General features: G+C 35.2%; 1 protein-coding gene across 3 annotated transcripts in view; it reads left to right on the forward strand.

The window, feature by feature from the left end:
* ARAP2 (ArfGAP with RhoGAP domain, ankyrin repeat and PH domain 2) overlaps positions 1-19945 on the forward strand; it is a 138345-nt gene that overhangs the window by 19878 nt on the left and 98522 nt on the right. For all 3 annotated transcript variants that reach the window (XM_042808248.1, XM_042808249.1, XM_042808250.1), the window contains exons 5-9: positions 83-168; positions 1002-1355; positions 4780-4849; positions 10332-10452; positions 13292-13473. In XM_042808248.1, coding sequence (XP_042664182.1) covers positions 83-168; positions 1002-1355; positions 4780-4849; positions 10332-10452; positions 13292-13473 — 813 coding nt within the window. The remainder of the gene's footprint in view (positions 1-82; positions 169-1001; positions 1356-4779; positions 4850-10331; positions 10453-13291; positions 13474-19945) is intronic.

Genomic DNA, 19945 nt, shown 5'->3' on the forward strand with positions numbered 1-19945 from the left:
GTGTGTGATTTATGTCTACAGTAATTTAAGTATCATTTACTACTTTGGTGCAAATATTGGTTATGATATATTTCTTTTCTAGGAACTTCATGGAAGTGAATTCCTGGCTTGTGAAAATAAATTTGATCTAGGAATGAATGAAGAGTATTCTTCTTGCAAGAATCTATGGTATTAAATAAGAGTTATAGAGAAATTCAAAATGTAAAGAGGAATGAGTTATTTACTGATATCACAAGTAGATCTCTACCTCTGAAGGCACAACCATGACTGTATTTTTTTTTTTTTTTCTTCCCCATTACCCCATTCTATTGGAGGCAAAGTTTGGCGCTTTGGCTGTCTCGAGATTGTCTAACCCAGGTTTCAGAATCTTGCGTGGATTTGGAAGATGTCCCTCTTTTCCTCAGTCAGAACAAGGAAGACACAAGTTTTATTTTTGTATGTCTCCTAGCTAGCCATGTAGAGTATGAGTACTCAGACATTGTCAGAAAAAAACAAACCAAAACATAAAAACAAAACACAAAACAAAACAGAAAAAAATCAACACAAAACTAAAACCCATTCTCTGCTACTGTCATGAGGCAGTGGCCAGTGGTTTGATAAGATGGGAACTAATGTGTTCCTTAAGTCTCCAGTCTGTATCTGGCTTCTACTGAGGTGGGAGATTGAAGAGAGAGGTGATACTACAAGTCCTCCAAAGTGTTTAAAAGATTGAAACTAGTTTTCTGAGGAAGAAGAATTAATTTGAAATTTCTGTTCAAGCTTCTAAAGGAAGCAGCAATTGTTACCTTGCTACCAGTTCTGTTGAATGGAGAAAGTAGGATTGGGTATGGTTGTAGTTACAGGTTACATTGTATTTAGCATGCCTGTGGTTATCACAATGGTTAAACAAGTTATAAACATATTTATAATATGTCTTACCAATATTTGTTCTAATTAATGATTTTATGTATTTGTGCTTTGTAGTAATACAGGAAGATTAAAATGCATTTTTGTCTTTCTAGTTCCTTTAATCAGGAAGAGAAGACAAAGGAATTTGTAAAAAATGAATCCCTGTCTCAAGAAAACAAATCATTAACGCCAGGAGAATCTGAAAGTGAATCTTTATATTCTATTGTGGAACAATGTTCTTTGCCTTTAAAGAAGAAGAAAAATAAAGCCAAAACACACTCAAAATCTTGTAGTAAGGTACAAAGTGGAGATTCAGATCACCTGATCAGTGAACAAATGCATTTTCAGCAATTTGGTGGAGATCAAACTTCGATTGGGAATGAGTCAATAACACCGTATGCTTGCTTTTATGGACCATCAGTAAAGAAGTTTAAAGCAGGATGGCTGGATAAATTATCTCCTCAAGGGTATGGTATTTGCAGTGATTACTGTGTAATTGTGAAGATGTATGTTCGCATGAGAGATGTTAAGTTTGAATTTGGTCACTGCTTACTGTTTGTGGTGGGAAGGAAAAGGGAACTGTTCTTGTTGAAGGAACATGCTGCAAGTTCTGAATTCTTAAGTTTTTAATGATGTTACCTGTTCTAAAGTTTATTTAGAAGGTTCACTTGGGAAAAATATGTTTATTAAAAATGTTGATCACCACTTGTGAACTGTAGCAGAAAAATATCAGAATTAATTTGTACCAGTATTTCCAATCTGTACATTTTTACTGATTTTTCTATGGGAAACACAGTAAGTGAAAACAAGCTCGGATTCTGAAATACTATTTTACCAATTTGGTCATGGATGTATAGTTAATAATTAGTGTGACTTGAGATCCTGTTGGTTTCAGAATTGTGCATATAAGTTGAGCTTTGAGTTTAGAGATGCATCTAGGGTGAATTGTTTCCTAGTTTAGTTTATTGATGTGCCTCAAGTTTGGTGGGAAACATCTGAGCCCAAGTCTTGGTTTAAGACTTCAGATAATGAAGAAGAGAGAGGAACACAATACAGAGAATAAACTGTTTTCCATATTTGTAGGTAAAAAAATAATAAATGTAATGTTTAATTTCTGTTACTTTTTTAAAAGATTTTTTTATTGTTTTATTTTAACCTCTGTTAAATTCCAGCTCTTCTTAGATTGCCTTACATTAAAGAGCACTCTATTATTGGATTTTCCATTCATGAACACCTACCTGCAAACCCTGAAATTCTTCTAACCTCTTATTTAACAAATTGAATAGACTATTATTTGCTTTAAATTGTAGTTTCCAGTTCTCCAATTGTTCTTATGAGCTTCTGAATTCCCTTTTGTATTGAAAGGGGCACAATTTTACTTTTTAAGTCTATTTCTGATCTTCACTAGTACTTACTATCTAGAAATTAAAGCTGTTGTCCTTGTTAGTGCTGTAATAAGTCTACTGTACTTCTACTCAAGCCGTAGTAGTTCTGCATTCTTTGTTCATAGGACTGTATGTTTAGCTACACTGAAAGGTGATATTAAACTGTCTAGCTTTTACTTTCTTTATTTGTGGCTATAATAATCATCACTACTCATCAATTAATACAGCAATTATTTTTTTTTTTCAGTTTTGGGATAATGTTATTGAATTAAAATGACTGAGAATACAATCTGATTTGAGTCCACTGGAAGGAGCGCTACTGTATAGAAATTTCCATATTTTTTTTGTTGTTCATTTTTTAAGTGTTTTGGTTTAGCAAGTTTAATTTATTTGATTTTTGGCTTTGTGTTGATGCAGTGATACATTGTTGAAGCTGAGTAACAAGAAGGGATAAACCTGGTTTAATAAACCTATTTTATCATTATGGAATTTCAATATACTCAAATATTTTTTTCATTTTTAATAATTATTTCAAAAGTTTCATTCACATTTATGGATTGTCATAGCTGTGATAGTTTACTTTTGCTAAAGAATCAAAGAACACAGAGTCAGAGTTATACATAGAGTGAAAAGACTTTTTTCCCAGTATAATATGCATTTGCACATCTATTTTCAGAATTGCCGGTGTGTTGATTTCTCAGGGCTGCAATTAGCTTTAACTTTTGTTTTATTTCACTTACAGGACTTTTTTTTTTTTTTTTTTCTTTAAACAACACTTTTGACAGATAATAGAGTGATAGAAAGTGTAGTTCCTAATTCCAGCTGACTCCTCTTCTGCTATTAGAAGGAATAGAGTTGCGAACAAACAAAGTGTGAAGACTTTAGATAAAGTACTAAAGAACTGTGTGAGAATGTATTATTTGAAAAAGATAATGAGTCAACCACAAAATTAATACTGGTTAGGACTGAGCAGAATAGTTGCAGGGTCATTAGGCTTGAACCAGTGATATACCTTGGCTAAATTTCAAGGACTTTTTCTTAAGCATGGTTTAATAAATGCTACATTTTTTTGTTCTCCTTCTTACAATACCATTTCTCAAATATCTGAAGAATTAAACCTGAAGGAAAAAAATATTTTTTTCATCCTGTAAAGTACTGTCATATTTTATTTCAGTCCTTGCCAACTGAATGTTTCTTTCTGTTGTATTCTTTCAGTTTCTTTCTACGCCCACCCCCTACCCAGTCCCTTCTTTTTGTATAGCTCCCATTTACACCTGGCACTTTCTGACTCCTCAGGGGAATGAATAAATACTGTTTTCTTAAATTGCTACAAATAATGCATTTAAAGTACAGCTTCTCTTTTTAGTTAACTCACTATAAATTGTAAAGCCATTCAGTTTACTCACATTGTATGTGGTACTTAGGTTCAGTTCTTCAAGATGATGCAGGGAAGAAATTTATTGACATTTTAATGGAAAATAAATTTTACATTGATCTTTCTAGGTTATGAAAAATGATGATTTATTGTAGTCATATAATACATGTTAATTAAGCTGAAGCTGCTATTTGAATAAAGTTTTGATAAACTACCATAGTCTACTAATCCTAAAACAGAGCACTCATTCAGCAGGAAAGGAAATAATGTTGGGAAAAGAGGAGTTAGAGTGGGGTCTTGTTTTTGCTTAATTAACTTGTTTAATAGGTTTTAGAATTGAAACTTTTATAGATGATAACTAATAGGCTGTCAAGATTTTTAATGAGCATAATGGACTACTTCAGGTTCATGTAAAGATAATTATTTTAGGAAGTCCTTATGGAGTATGAGTTAATGGCAAACTGAAATAATCAAATGAGCTTCTCACTAATGATGTCCAGTTGAAAACACAGATCGAAAATGAAATTTTATGTTGTACTTGAGTGATTTGGTGTGACTTCTACTGATTCATTGACCAGGGAAGAGAGCGTTCAGGAGATGCTGATGACTGGAAATACCATAGTCTGTAAACAGAGATGTCCTCCTCATAAACATGGCAATGAGATGGTCATTTTAGGTTCTCTGCTTTCCTTTTTGGAAAGTATCTTACAGACCTTGTAACGCTTAAAGGTATACTTTGTGTTCAGAATGTTCCTTTGCCTCCAATAAAAATAGTCAGTTCTCATCCTCGTTAGTTTTAAGCAAAATTACATTATTGAAAGGTTTTTTTTTCCTCTGTCACTTTAGGTGTGATACGGAGCACATGGGGAACAAATAGAGAGAAAGGAAACTGAAGTGATTAAAAAAAAGTCCACTTCTTGTGTCCAGTTTTTTTATTATATTTGAAATCAGCATCCTCCTTTTGAAAATATATGATAGGACTAAGATTTATTTTAATTTTCAAAATGTTTAGGCCCAAACACAGAAAGTTAAACATGACTTGACCTTTTTATAATTTGTGTTTGAGACATTCTTAAAAGTCAGTGTTAACTTGTGTCCACAATTTTAATAATATCAATTTTTGATTCACAGCAAGCGTGTGTTTCAGAAGCGCTGGGTTAAGTTTGATGGAGACAGCATTTCTTACTACAATAATGAAAAGGTAAGAAATGTGTTTTGGTCATATTTGGGACAAAATGCATCTGTGTAATACACTGTCACGAAGAAACTCAGAAATAATTACGAATGATCATTTTCAATTACAAAGTACTAGGATGAGATATCATTAAATATGAAGATCTCAAGAACACATTAAAATGTATTGTTCATCCTCTTGTTTTCAGAAGGGTTTGTTTTCTTGATCTTTTCAGGTAGATAACATCAGAACTTCTTACTTTAATGAAAGGGTGATACTGATGCATTCTGCAAAACAACGGGGTCATGCAAAACATGTTTAAGAGACCTGATATTATTTTGATGATTGTTGCAAGGTGTCTTGTCGTGAGAACCCAGCATGTTGGAGATTTTGAGAGAGAAATTAAATGTAGCATGGAAGACTTTTTAAAACCCAACCCCCCCATGTACTTGTTTACTCTTTAAATAAAAATGTCTCTTTCCTGTTCATCTTCTAGGAATAATCACATGTCATCGGACTAGGTTATGTCTGAATGTCTCTCTCTAAAATCAGCATAGTACTGCGATGTCAGTGGCTGTTCATTGTCTAAGGACTGAATCTTACTGAAATATTCACAGGCTCATGAGTTGCTTTGGTTAAAATAATTCATTTCTGATATGTGATACAAAAATGGATTTGTAAATCATTTACAAGACTTATTTGACCTTTTCAGACTACATTTTCACAATAGAAAGTACTTTTTTTTGTTTTTTTGAGACCTGTCTTTAAACATGGCTTTTTTTTTTTTTTTTTGTTTTCTTTTATTTAATACCATTTAGACCACTACAAAATTAGTTTTCGTTCACTCTGTGATTAATTAATTTTTCCTCTTGGAAGAAATGAAGAACTTCTTAAGCTCAAAAGTAGTAGATGATTGTATAATATGCATGTTCGGTGGAGAAGAGATTATATGCATGTGTGTTATTTGAAATGCTGCAAAGCATTTCCTGTTGATGATCCGTATTAAATTAGGATCAAAATACAATTTCAGGTAAAAGTCCCTAAGCAGTATGCTGGGTGGTGGTAATCAATAAGAGTCCTGTAGATGCTTTATAATATGCATACTCTTAGCCCTATTTTAGCAGATTATGAGGGGGGTAGAACTGAGGGAGGAAAAGACTGTTTATTTCCTGAGAGGCCAGAGAAATTAAGAACAAGCTCAAACAATTATTTACATTGATCTTTATGCCTGCTGTTTAGGAACATGAAACAATCTGTTTTTACTTGCTTATTTTGCTTCCCTCTCAGTAGAAGACATGATTTTGTAGATGGAGAGAACAATAGAATAACATTTGGATTGCAGTGACAAAAAAATGTTATCCCTTTGTGGTATTCATCCCAGGTCTTCAGAGGAGCAGAAAAGCAGGGTTAGTCATTAAGAAAGACTTGAAAAATACAGCATTGGGATTTGCTTAACACCGTCTGTAGCATAATTAGGGAAAGAAATGCTAATACAGAGTTTTAAATCTTGTGTCTGCACTGGGGATTTTTTTTTTTTTTTTTGAAGGTCACTGAAAAAGTTACTTGGAGGTCAATTACTCTGGAATAGTACTTGTTACACATTTGTCTGTTATAGGAGATTCCAGAAATCTTCCCTTCTGCTCAGGGGAATATTTAGTATGTCACATGATGCATAGAAGGCTGCCAACTCTGCATACTCTATTTAAAAGTCCTCTGTGATTGCTTAGACTATCGGGAACTTGAAAAAAGCTTGGTCTGAAGCTGCTTTGTCTCACTTTTCCTGGAATCTGAGTACAAAACGTCACTCCTGGGGTTGAAAGACACACTGGTTGGTCTGTGTGACTGTACAGTTTGACCAAGTCTGGGTGGCTGACTTGTTAACTTGAGGAGTCAGATATGCTAAAAACTTTCTATGTCCGAGAACTGCAAAGTCTGAAGCAAATTCTGGGAACTGAGGATTTTGTGAAATTCCCTGCAGATAGGAGGAAAACCGTTGGCTACCAATAGTTCTTAGTGCACAGTGGGGTTGTGTTGCGTGAGTAGTGGTGTCATTGGGGAACGTGAGTTTTTGATACAGTGTCTCTGCTGGATCACTACTCCCACACCCAGAAGCTTAATATTGCCTGGTAGATGGATACCAGCATGTTCCTACTGTTGCTTGTGTGTTGTTACCTTGACACAATAGTTACATAAGTAATTACCTGCAGACCCACCAAGACCTGCACACAGCTCAGAAAAGACAGGTATAGTTATGCAGTTCATCGCAAGGTAGCGGGTCCCTCCTCCTAGTTACACGTCTAGCTGTATATATATGTATGTATTTAAACGGGGAAGTTGTTTTAACTTAATATCTCAATGGCAAGTTCTGTCTATTCTAATGTGTGTTTGTCCAAGGACATTCCTACACAGACAAGCATGTTATAAAGTTATTGTTACACTTCTGGTTTCACACATCAATTAAAAGTAGTTCTCAACAGGAAACCAATCCATACTCAAATATTTTTTGGATTATTGCAATCAGGCAAGGGTAGATGCAGTGGAATAAAAATGTTTATTTTACTCAGAAGCACTACCAATATTAAATAGCTCTATTTGTCATTCAAATTAGGAACTTGAGACCAGTGAGATTCTCAAGAAGGGGAAGTGTGCTACATGGCTAATGAAGAGTGAAACAAGTGGAGGATGGGGAGGAAAGTCACAGAGAGTAGTATTCCTGAAAATGTATACTTAACCCATCTGAACACTTTTCTGAATTATTTAAACCTTAATTTTCTAAGTATTTCTCTAAGCTTGGTCTAGCTGTGTGTTAACTCCTACCTAATTGACAGAGATCTCTTCTTTATATCTGCATATATGAAAAAAATATTTAGTTTTCTACAAACAGCATCTGACCTAGGAACGATTTTCATTTGAATCTGTGATGCTGTTCATTTCTTCTACATTCGTGATCCTGAGCAAATTAATGTGGTCAGAGCAACATCCTGTGTGGTTTTGTCTTAACAGAATGTGGTTAACTGAAGTAAGAGCAAACTGAAGAGGGGAAGGTAGAAATTGAGAATTCATTTCAGCTACCCAGTATGCACAGTTTTTGTTTCAAATCTTTCCCTCCTTTTGGCAGGAGAAATCTAGTGCTCTAACATGTACATTTTAGTAAGGCAAAAACTGCTGGTTATGTTAAAAGTTTTTATTTAAAAACATATTAGAGTCCTAGACAATCACTATACTAGTGATTTAGGAAAAAGTCTTGCCTTTTCATCTGGAGAACTTCAATATTTTGTTGTGTTATGTTGCATGTGAACATAACAAAGAACAAAATTCACTGCAAAACAGGTGAGTTGTAATTCTTGAAATAGGTCGTATTTAATCTGTTGTGGAAGGAAAGCCAAAGCAGTGCAAAATGGTGTTTTCCAGGATCTTTTAGCCCAACTCCAAAACACAACCGTCAAAGAGTGACATTGGGCTGTATTTGAAAATAAAAGTTTTCATCAAAGCAGTTGATATAAAACAAGAATTTTCTTTCCCCACTAGAAAATTGTTCTCTCAGAGAATTTTTTAACTCTTTTTTTTTTAACTCCTGTGCACCTTTCAGTAACAGAAGAAATATCTGTGATGTTCTTGGCTGTGTTTATTTGGTTTTGTTTTCTATATTAAATAATTCACCTAATTTCTAGTCTGGAGCATTTCAAAGAGAGAAATTGTATCTTGATCAACAAGAGCTTTTACCAGTGCATGTGAAAGAGAAGCTTCAGCAGGAAAAAGATGGAGAAATTATTGTTGTTTAAACTGTATTTGAAAATATGTATGCCTTGGAAAACAAAACTTTTAAAAGGATGATCATTTAAATCGCAAAACCAAAAGTGTGCTCATCTTAAAAGGAGACTGACTTTTTTTTTTTTAAGCAAATGAAATAAAATAGCTGTGACTTCCAGCACTATGAATTATTCTCTTACAGTACCAAATACAGCCAGTAGATGCCTGCAAACACCGTAATATAATTATATCTGAACACATTTAGAAATAGAATATGTAAGTTTGCCATTGAGAAGGATCAGTAGTTAACATAATATCCAACCTTGCTAACAAATATGTTAAAATATCTCTTCTAACAGACACAGCCATAGTGAAAATAGATGTGCAATACTAAGATAATATTAAGTGACAGAGTAGTTTTTGTGTGTAATTATAGTAGCATGTTCACTTCAGCTGTGTTTCAGTGTTTTTATTTATTTGCTAAACTGCATTTACTGACATATATTAGTACCTAGAAGTGAAACAATATGAGAGTGTGAATTTGGTGAAAATCAGTAGTTTATTAAACTGCGTAAACACAAAAATGATCCTGTGTACCCTTCATGTTTAGCATTCACAGTGGTTCCTTAAGTCCTTGTATAAAGTCTATTATAATAATTTATACTTTAGGAGGAAAGTTATTGCAGTACAAATTCTTTCTGGGGAGCTGACTCTTGGACTATTACTGTATCTGGATCATAAATCTTAGCAGTATATCTGAACTGTCTTAATTAGAAAACCAATTGATCAAAACATAGTGGGGACAGGAGCAACAGTGTTAACTCTGGAATCCAGATTTTGTGCAGAAGTATTTCTGAAGTGTTGCATGTCTGCTTGAGCTTTCCTTTATTCCTCTCTTCCCCCTCCCCTCCCTGCCCGCCCGCCCCCCCCCATGGAATACTTAGGTTAATTAGGTTAAAAGACAAGCTAATTGGGTAAAATACTCATAGCAATTCCTTTTTCCTATCTTACTTCTGCGTTCAGTTCAGTTGTCCCAATTGCTAGTTGGAAATTAGCAAATTTTGGGAAAATTTGCTCTGATGCCAAGTGATGTTTTTGAGGGATTGTTCTCCTCCTACCTCATATAGCAAAAAAGTACGTACCTGATCCAAACTGGAGTATTTTTGTTAGTAATGACAGAGCAATAGATTTTTCCAGAGTGATGATCCGCCTTGAGTTCAAAATTAGGGATAAAATCAGTGAATTTACTTTTCTTACTGGCTAGCCGCTGCAGGAGTGGGGAAGAAACAGAAGAATTATTTGGAACTTTCTGCCTAGAGAAGGCAAAATTGTTTCCCTTGTCTGATTCTGTTCTACAAGTATAATAACTGTATATTTTTTAAAATTATGGTTTTGTGAGATAGTCAATGTCATTTACTTTGATATAAAATTGTAAATTTAAGAGTGTGTGATATTTTTCAATATTAGTGCCATGAGACAGTTTATAAAGTGGTATCTCAAATATATACATTTGAACTCACCATAGGATTTTACTCTATTTTAGAAGGCAGTAGGTGTGAATAGACCCAGAACAATGAAGTTGGTGATATGTAGGTATTGAAGTGGTTTACTTATTCATTATTATTAATAGTGTGGTGAACTTTTAGGAGCAAAACCTGTGTATGTGAACTTCTTAAACATCATGTCAAGTAGTATTACCTGAGAGACATTTAACATTTTATGAGAGTTATTAACTATTTCCATTGCATTTTTATTGTAGGAAGTGTTCTCAAAGGGAATAATACTGCTCTCTGCTATAGCAACAGTAAGAGTTCATGGGGAGAATAAATTTGAAGTTGTCACATCCCATAGGACTTTTGTCTTCCGTGTGGATAAGGAAGGTAAGTACAGCTTGTGTCATTCTAATGTTTGCCAAAAAGCCATGTAATCACTGCTGATAAATTGTTATTGTGAAATACAACTTGTTATGGTACTAGAAATGTTTCTGGATTCCAGCTGTTTTGGGCTCATAAAGTGAAACTGAAGATAACTGTAAGCTTTGTAAGAACAACTGAAATTGTTGGGGAATAGCTCTTCCAACTCTTCTGCCTCCTCCCCCATCCTTCCCAAAGATGAATTTGTCTGAGCATTCCTCAGGTCTCACTAGCAGCTCTTACGGCCTGTGTGCTCTCAGCCATCTGCTCTGAGTCACCACTTGATATAAAATCGACAAAGAGCAACAGTGAAGTTGATGGCTTGAATGTGATGCTGTGATCGAAGGAAATCTGGGTTTTTCTGTGTGCCTTTATTTACTGCCTTATATAGTATTTTCAGCCATGTATTGATAAAGAATACAAATGTAAATAGTAGTAGGGTAGTTAGTATGCCTTCTAATTTAATGCTTTATCAACCTACAGCTGTAATGTGTGGAATCAATATCAGTGCATGTATGACTTATTTATGGAAACAATCAAATAAAATGGAATACCTAGAAAAAAAAGATATGCAATATGTATTTACAGCAGTACATGCCAGACCCATTATAGCTAAGGGTCTCTCAGCATTTCCATTATCAAATCCCATTTTTATGGGTTATAGCTGGTTGTAAACATTTGCTGCAGGCTGTAACAGGAGTGCAGCGTCAGTGAACAAATCCTTCTTATCAGGTTTGGCTCAAATCATTTCAGGCATTTTTATGCTCTTTGCTGAGTTAAAAAGTATGTCTATTTTTATTATTTTTGCCTTTTTCTTTCAAATTTACTTTTTTCCTTTTTTTGTAAATTGGAATATAACCATCTTAGTGCAGTACATTTTGTAGGGCCATAATTTGCTTTATGGACCATTGCCTTTGAATACTATAAAAATACTAACAACTTATACTGACTTATAAAATATATTCAGAACAATCACTTGTTATACATTAAATTGTGTTTTCATTTAGCATATAGCCATCTTTGGACATAGTGGCCTGTCTGTAAAGCTGTTGACTTAAGGTTAGAAATGTGTGTTGTACAAGTAATTTGGTCCTTACTATATCCAGAGCTGGATGATATATACATAGCAAATTATGTAAATAAACATGCTTGCTTTGTTATGTGTGCAAACTGTTAATTGATGCTGATCCTTCTGTGCATTTGTGGTTGGAAATTGTTCTAGGACTATTCAAAGGGTACTTAATTTCTTTTCAAATATTTTGAAATGGAGATTTTATACATATTTCATCCTGTGGATTTTATGTATTAATTTTCCTTTCTTTCTGCTAGAGTATTAAAATAAAGAATACTGTGATTGTCTTAATTGACCTGTGTACTTTGGTACCAATGTTGATCTGCTGTCGGTGGATTATAGTGTTCATTTTGTTTCCTTACAGTGCTCTGATATACTTTTTTTTAGTATATCAAAGGTGCACTATTTTTAGATTGATCTAGATATGTAGACGGAAAAACTATATATAATGCTTTGGAAAGTTTAGGGGTGTTTGGGAGCAAAAAATTGACTAGTTAGGGGATAGCAATGAATTGGAGCATAATCTGCTCAGATGCAGTGAGATTTTGTTTAATTGGAGTGAAATGCCATTAAAAAAAAAATCTTCTGGATTAATTTTGTGCCCTAAACTATACTGAAATATTCCAGTGATCTTTTCAAAGTACTTTAAAAGAATATGTATTAAAACAAAAGTTATAAGAGGAGCACTTGGATCACCTTCCCTGTGCTACTCTGTCAGTCTGCTGTCTTCCTCTTTGAACTGTTTTATGACACTTGAATTCATGTATTTGTTCCTTGTTGTTGCACATATGACACTTACGAAGTAAGCATGTTACTGTTTTAAGAGTGTTCTTTATGATGTTTGGCACTGACGGTGTCAACTTCATATACTGTAGATAGAACTTTCTACTTTCCTTCCCTCTGTGCCCTTCCCCTCCCTCCCCCCTGCCCAACATATTTTATGACCTGAATCTTTCAGCACAAAGAGGTGAAATATTCATGACAGTCCAGTTGCATGGGGCAAGTCTATTTCATTCAGAGTATTCAGCATTAAATTATATTGATTTTAGTGTGTCTGAACAAAGTGAATGAGACTGAGTGGAACTTTATTACTTCACCTACTTGTGTTCATGTATTTGTAAGATGTTAAATTAATAATGCATGCAGAGATGTTCAAACATGCATTTTCTTGATTACTCAGTACCCTTGACAATATCAAACTTAACCACTACACCTTAATGGGACAGATTGTAAATTGGCAAATGTTTTTGCTTAAAAGCATGGCCAAACATAGAATAACATTGGTGATGGCTTTCCTCTTTAGTGACAGATGATATTTAGGCTCCCTGGTTTTTGCTTACAAAACTTAAGTAGTGCTTTCCCATTGATCTGGCTTTCAGAAGGTAAACATGCCACCTGTGTAGCACCTCAGTTTTTAAACTGTCTGGAATTAAGCATCTTGGAACTAGTAGTCATGATTCTAAGAATCTTGATCATCAGTTTGTTTAACTTGCATTTTCTGTGTTGTTTGTTGAGAGTTTACTGAATGGCTGTCTTTCCTAACATTTCCACTGATTTGGACTCATGTTATTTGTATTTACACCTCCTCTTCAAGGTGGATGTTCTCTCTGATGTGGTACGGCTATACCATCAACCAGCATAGTGTAGTAGGAAGAACAGGAAAACCAATATGTAGAGAAGAATGGAGCTGCTGCTTAACCATATGTCTTTTGTCTAATTTTTTTTCTTGTTTAGAAGAAAGGAATGACTGGGTTAATACAATGCTCAATGCCTTGAAATCACAGTCTGATTATAACTCTCAGTCTCAAACCTCTGTTGCTCCTGAGAAAAGCGGGTATCTTGAGCTGAAAGGATACAAAGCCAAAATCTTCATTCTACTTCAGGGGAATACCGTGTGGATCTGCAAAAATGAGCAGGTAAATTTTTCATATGCTTTTTGTGAATGAATGCTCATAAAGATGGTTTAACTAGTGAGTTGGAAAGTCGATGGCTCTTTGTGAATAGGTGCATTTCAATATAAATACATATCTCTTTTTACATAGTACTTTATTGCTGCAGTTCTCAGAAGGCTTCAAAAAGCAGGTGAAGTGTAATTATGTCTATTGTACATTGGAAAAAACTAATATATAGTGAGGTGAAGTGAAAAGCCCTGAGTGTCACAACAGGTTAGTGGCAGGGCTGGGATTAATTCACTATTAAAATGTGTGCCATAAGCACTCTACTAAATCAGAAGGCTTATTTTGTGCACTGGTTTCACTGTTCTATAATACAGTGATCTGGAAAGTGTGCTATATAGAATTAGATTGTGGTATTTATGTGATACTTCAGCTAACTGTTCAAAACTGATGCTTGTGTTTTTTAAGAGCCTAGATTAGCCAGTTTCTGATGTGGGCTGTAATATTTTAAACAAATCCAGTATTAAAAATCAGGAAGTAAGACTATCATTTCAGATCCCAAAATCTAGGGCTCTTTGTTTTGTTTTGGGCATGACTATATTATGATATAAAGTAGTTAACTGTGGAACTCTTTCAGGTGCTGTAGATGGGGGATAAATGGGGATAACTGGGTTCAGTGAATGACTGTGTGAACTAGTGGAAGAAAAATCTATCTCAGGACATTAAATGGAAGGTATTTCTGTGTGAGGAGATCAATGACCCACAAGTAGCTGGAACCTAGGAGGACATTTGGAGGAGGTGTTGTTACATGCTTGCCTTGTTCTCATTTTCTCTCAGATTTGTGTACAGGCAAACTCCTGTTTCAAATGTGAATGGTCTCTCAGTAAGACTGGTAATTTTGGAGTTGATCTCACTTCCTCTCCTGTTATCCTTTTAAGTGTGAAATTATTTAGATAGGCTTGAGGGACCACATGATGTTCAATATTAGATCTTGCTGTTCTTTCCCAGGGTATGGCAGGAAATTTGAGACTGAGAAAGACCTTTTTCTTTTTTTTCTTTATACTTACTGTGCTCCAAGAAAATTTTGTCAGGTACATTCTTTGAGGTCAGTCAACAACCAACTAATTAAAAACGTGATGCAGTTTATGGATTTATACTGTTCTGTAGCTACAACAAAGCTCCATGAATTATTTAGATATGTAATGTTTTACCAAAAGTGTACTAGCTAAATGTAATTTGAATTTAAGTTTGCAGGACGTGTTTTGCTGAATGAATACCATGGAGAGAAATTGGTCTTCATAGCTTAGCATAGTACTCTTTAGCTATATTGAAATCCTTAGTATTGATTATTATAAGGAACAGATGGCCTGCCAGTTAGTTTATTTAAGTAAACTTTACAGCTAGAAGTCTTTCAAGGAGGAACAAAACCAAAATGCAACACGTACCACACTGCACTGCACCCTCCCCCCTCTGGCCCTGAGATCCTGTACTTCACTGAGGTTCTCTTACATCATTCCAGTAGAAAGAACGAAGTTGACCAACTTACTTTATGATCTTTGCCTGTGGGATGACCCATACTGTGCTGCAGTGCTCAATGTTACTGTTCTGTCATGGGGTTTCTAGGTATTTAATCAGTGAGAATCCCTGGAATGCATTCTTACCCATGAGAGTCCTCTCTTTGTGGATGTTCATTGGAATGAGCTGCTTTTACCTTTAGAATCAGTACTGTATTCATCTTATGCCCCTGAATAGTTTGAGTAGTCCCTTATGGGTGTTTGAGCATATTAATTAAGGGACAAATGTGGTACTTCAAAGAGGTATACAGACTTGTGGAGAAATTTCTCATCCAGAGTGCTATGTCACTTGAAACTAGCTGTGTCCCTCTTGGGAGTCTCAGTACCAGGCATCCAACTTTTGCTTGCTTTCTTCTTTCTTACTCTACCTTCGTATAATGGTTGGGAGCACCTTTTTTGCCTCAAGTAGTCCTTTGATCTTTCTCTGTTGATATGGGGCACTCCCAGCTCTGTCCACTCTGAGGAGTCAATTTTTCTGACTGTGTATGTTGATACGAAACTGTTCCAGAGCCATTCACTGTTAAAGGGTTCTTGATTGCTCTGTTATACGTTTTCAGGGTTCAGATTATAACTATATAAAATAATCTAAGACTGCTCCCCTGCTCCTGCCCAATTAATTTCCTTTTTTACAGATTTTTTTTTTTAGATTCTTACTTTGTGTGTGCACGTATATGTTGATTCTATTGCTTGTGCGGCTGTGTGGTAAGTTTTATCAGCTCTGCCCTTTCAACATCATTGATTTCAGATTTGCTTTAGCTGATCATGAAAGCACACCCTTATACAGCCTTTCTACTAGATGTTTATTCCCTTCTACTACATGAATGCTCTGCAGAGATCTCTGACTGCAGTGCAGCAGAAGGCAAACCAAAATCAAGCCCTGAAACAAAATGAAGGTTAGATATGCTTCCAGCCTGTCAGCTCCTTCCACACGTATGAATATTACAAACAGTGGTGCAAAACAAACTTCTTCCCAAAGCTTATTTACTTAAAACCAAAATTATTGAATGGTCCTAAGAGGCTTCTTTTTAGATTCTCCATTTGAACATTGTCTCTTTCTTTATGCAATTTCTGGATATTTGGGAATCAGAAGAAATAGCTTCTGTCTTTAAGCTTTCATAGTCTGTAATTCTTTTCTCGGTACCTCTTGTATTTTTTTTTTCAAGTTGAAAACCGAATTATTTTTACTGCAGCACTGGAGAAAAACCCTGTAATACAGCATTAGTCCATTAGAGGGCTCTGTTGTTCTAAAAATCTTTGATGGTCTCAAGTTTGTGCGTTAGCCAGTAATTACCGGGCAAATATGTCTAGGGATGTCCTCAAATCCTGTTCATATTGGAATTCACATCCATACTAGAACGACTCACAGAGAGACTTAGAGGGGTTTATTATAACTGCAGTGCTAAAAGACACCTATTTAGACTTCTTAAAATGTTGAAATGAGATTGGATCAACCTGATTCATTGATTTCTATTAAACTTGATAGAGGAGAGTCCACTGTTGCTTTAGAAGATTTTTCTTCATTGTTAAAAGTGGAGAAGATGCTAAGCCAAATGCCAAATCCTAACATAACCACCATGAACTTTGTGAAGTTCAGATAGAGATCAGAACATCCTGTCTCAGGCCCATTTCTAGTTTAAAAAGTGATTGGTTTAGCTTGAGCTTCTGGCAGTGATATAGTGCTAGTATGAAACCATCAATTTCTTTGACTCTCCATGTAGTGTAAATTCCTTAAAATTCCTCTCCGGAGCAAAAGTGAAAAATAGATCGTACAGAATCAATTTGTTCAACCTGCAACTTGCTGAAATTCCCATTTCTATTTCAAAATCATTCGTGCTTAAATAAAAACATGTCCTCTGATCCTTTGTGACAGCTCAAACACTGGCTTGAAATGTCAGTCTGCTGTGGTGGTGCCAGTGATAACCTCCCCTCTGTGACCATCAGAAGGGCTCTGCAGATGCTTGCTTGGTCTGCTAGAAAATACCCCCTTTGTTATTGTGTATTTAAGATTCACTGGTATCTAAAGTCAAGGAGGGCCTAGGTGTCAGTCGTTGCACTAGAATTTGGCTTTGATAAAGAGAATTCAGGATCCTCTTTACTGCTTTGGGTAGTTCTGCGATATTTACCTGGGATATTTGAGGAAACTTTGCTAAATATGAAGGCTGGGAAATGGTATGTATGGCTGTGTGCCATAATTGTTTGTGGCTTTTTCCTTTATCTATGACTACAAGTTAAAGCTTGAATAGTCATGAGCATTCTCTCTGTTATGTACAAGCAATAGTATCCATTTCTTATTGAAAGCCTCTTGTTTCATTTTGGCTCAATGCTTTTATTGATTTCAGAGGGTTTTTTGTTTCGTTGAAGATTTTAAATGATTTGCTGTGTGGCAGATGGAAATGTTTTCATGTTGAGTGAACCAGTAAGAGTGCCTAGTAATTTTCACTTCCTCTCCAATGTTAATAGTGCATTTAAAGCAAAACTGGACAACATCAGAAGATGTGTCACAGGAAATGATATTAAATGGGTGGTAGATGGCAAAGGGTATGATAATGCAGAGAACTGATAAGGGGATAGGTGGAAGGACAAGTCAAAGATGATGCTTGAGACTGACGTTCTGGAAAAGAGAAAGCAATGTGAATGACCATGGAGGGAAGTGGAAGGGATGTGTGGATGTATCTCTTGTTGTGTAAGAAGAGAGATGTGTTCTTATCTCTGTTAAGTAACACAGGCTTAAAGGGGAGTGCTTTGAACAGCTTGATCTAGTGAAAGATGTCCCTGTCCATGAGGTGGGGGTTGGACTAGGTGATCTTTAAAGGTTCCTTTCAACCCAAACAATTCTATGACTCTTTGAAATGCAGTGCCAGAGCTGATATGGTTGGGATTCAGGGCCAGACTTAGAAGTCTGTGACTTTTTGGTATATAGCAACGGGAATTTATAATGATCTTCTTCAAGGGGATTGTTCATTAGAAGATGTTTTGGTTTTCCTTGGAGAAAATGTAACTCTGATTAATAATCATGAACATGGTGGATGAGAAAAAGAAGCACTTAACAGATCCTTTACTTATTTTTTTTAAGTACAGTAGAAAGTGTCTAACAATGGAAGGTGAACAGAGAAGAGTAGCTAAATGAAGTCCTGAAGTTGAGTAGTAATGATTTTGTCATGCTAAAGCAGAATGAGAAATCCTTTTTAAAGTATTTAGATTCTTTGTTGTATCATCATGATAATATTTGTTAATATGAAATGAGTGTAAGGTGATGCCAACAGCAATATGAAAGAAGAGTTGGGGAGAGGAGTTGCATGTAAGTTGAGTAAAAATCGAAATAGTTGCTTAAAGATTTTGAGATCTAGTGAGGAACCCTGAGCAAAGCAACTCACGGTTTTGGAAAGGAAGTTAGGGAAAAAGAGGATTAAAAGCATCAGAAGAAAGTGGGATGAGGAATGGAAAGACCTTTCAGATACTTGATAGGTGGTGAGAGGAGAGAGAAGTACCTCATATGCACTGGGGTAGGCCAGTGGAAGGTGGAGTTACTGAGAATGAGAAAACAAGAAACAGTCTCATCTGTGTCTTTGTGCTTCCCTTGCCCCAAGAACACGTTTTTTTTTTGGAGATTTTGTGGTGATAAACAGTTATTTGTAATAATAACTGGGAAGCTTTCCAAAGAAAGAGTTCTCTACTTGATTGCTGGTGAAGACTATGATCAAACATGTATACAAACCTATGAATGAGCCTGGCCTGGAATGCTTTACATAGGTGGAGGTGACAGAAAAACAAAGGAACATTTGTTCTCTTTTGTCCTGGTCTGATTCATTCAGACTTTATTCTACTTCAGAATGATACAAATCTGTAGCAAGATGTTAAGAAACAAAAACAAAACAGCCCAAAAATATACCAAATATATTGGAGAGGGAAAGATTAACATGAAGTGTCTTAAGATCAAATATGCTGATACATTGGTGATTTGAAGGTGAAGCGAAGGATCTGGCCTCTTTTAAATATAGTTGTTTGCATCAATCTATAGCTGGGATTATAGATTAAGGTCATATTCCTAATTTTCTAGCAGTTCCTTGGCAAGAAATTAATTCTAATCTTCCATACTCAAAACCATGGCAAAGATCAATTGCTGTACATGACATCAGAAACAATTAAACAGGAAATAACTTAAATTCTTAACTTAAAACTTCCTTTTTTGTTTGTTGTGCAATACAGAATGATGATTACAGGAAATTGAGTGGGGGAAAGGTTTGTTGTTGTTCTGACCATTGCTACTTCAGTTTTAAACTAATTGCACCCCTACTCAAAAAAAGATTAAAAAATAGGTTTAAAATAATCATATTTAAGTAAGATGGTTGAATTAGACAAGAAAAATGTGTCAATGACCACCTTTGCAGGGAAGATCTACAGTTTACATTAAAAAATAATTTTGTGGGATGTTGTTCTAGGTTATTGAAGAGATTATTAAAGAACATGGAGAAGGGCATAAACAGGAATTCTATCAAAGAAAAATTAAAAAGTTAAGCTCTTCTATGTGCAGTTAAACTTTGGCTCTATGAAGATCTTATTTTTCTTGTTCATTTGTTTTTATGCTACTAAGATCTCATTAAGATGTAAGTAAACCTAAAGCAAACATGAAATATGGTAGAAAGCCTCATGTTTCCACAATGATAAAGCTTTGTGATTAATATGATTTGGGATGGAGAGTAGGGAAAGAGGAAGGAAAGTGACAGTGTTCTCAGTTTCTCAGTAATGCTCAGTCAAGCTTTCTGGATGACTAATATATATACAGCCAGCTACGTTGATCATTTAAAAATTAACAGTGACTAAAAGTAGGATTTGTTTGAATATTATGAAGGAGAAAGCTTTTACAAAGTGGGACAGTGCATGTGTAAACAATTGAAGGTTTATATCTACTTGTCATAAGG

Source organism: Tyto alba, unplaced genomic scaffold, assembly GCF_018691265.1.
Source record: "Tyto alba isolate M040663 unplaced genomic scaffold, T.alba_DEE_v4.0 Super-Scaffold_6, whole genome shotgun sequence".
Classification (NCBI taxonomy): Eukaryota; Metazoa; Chordata; class Aves; order Strigiformes; family Tytonidae; genus Tyto; species Tyto alba.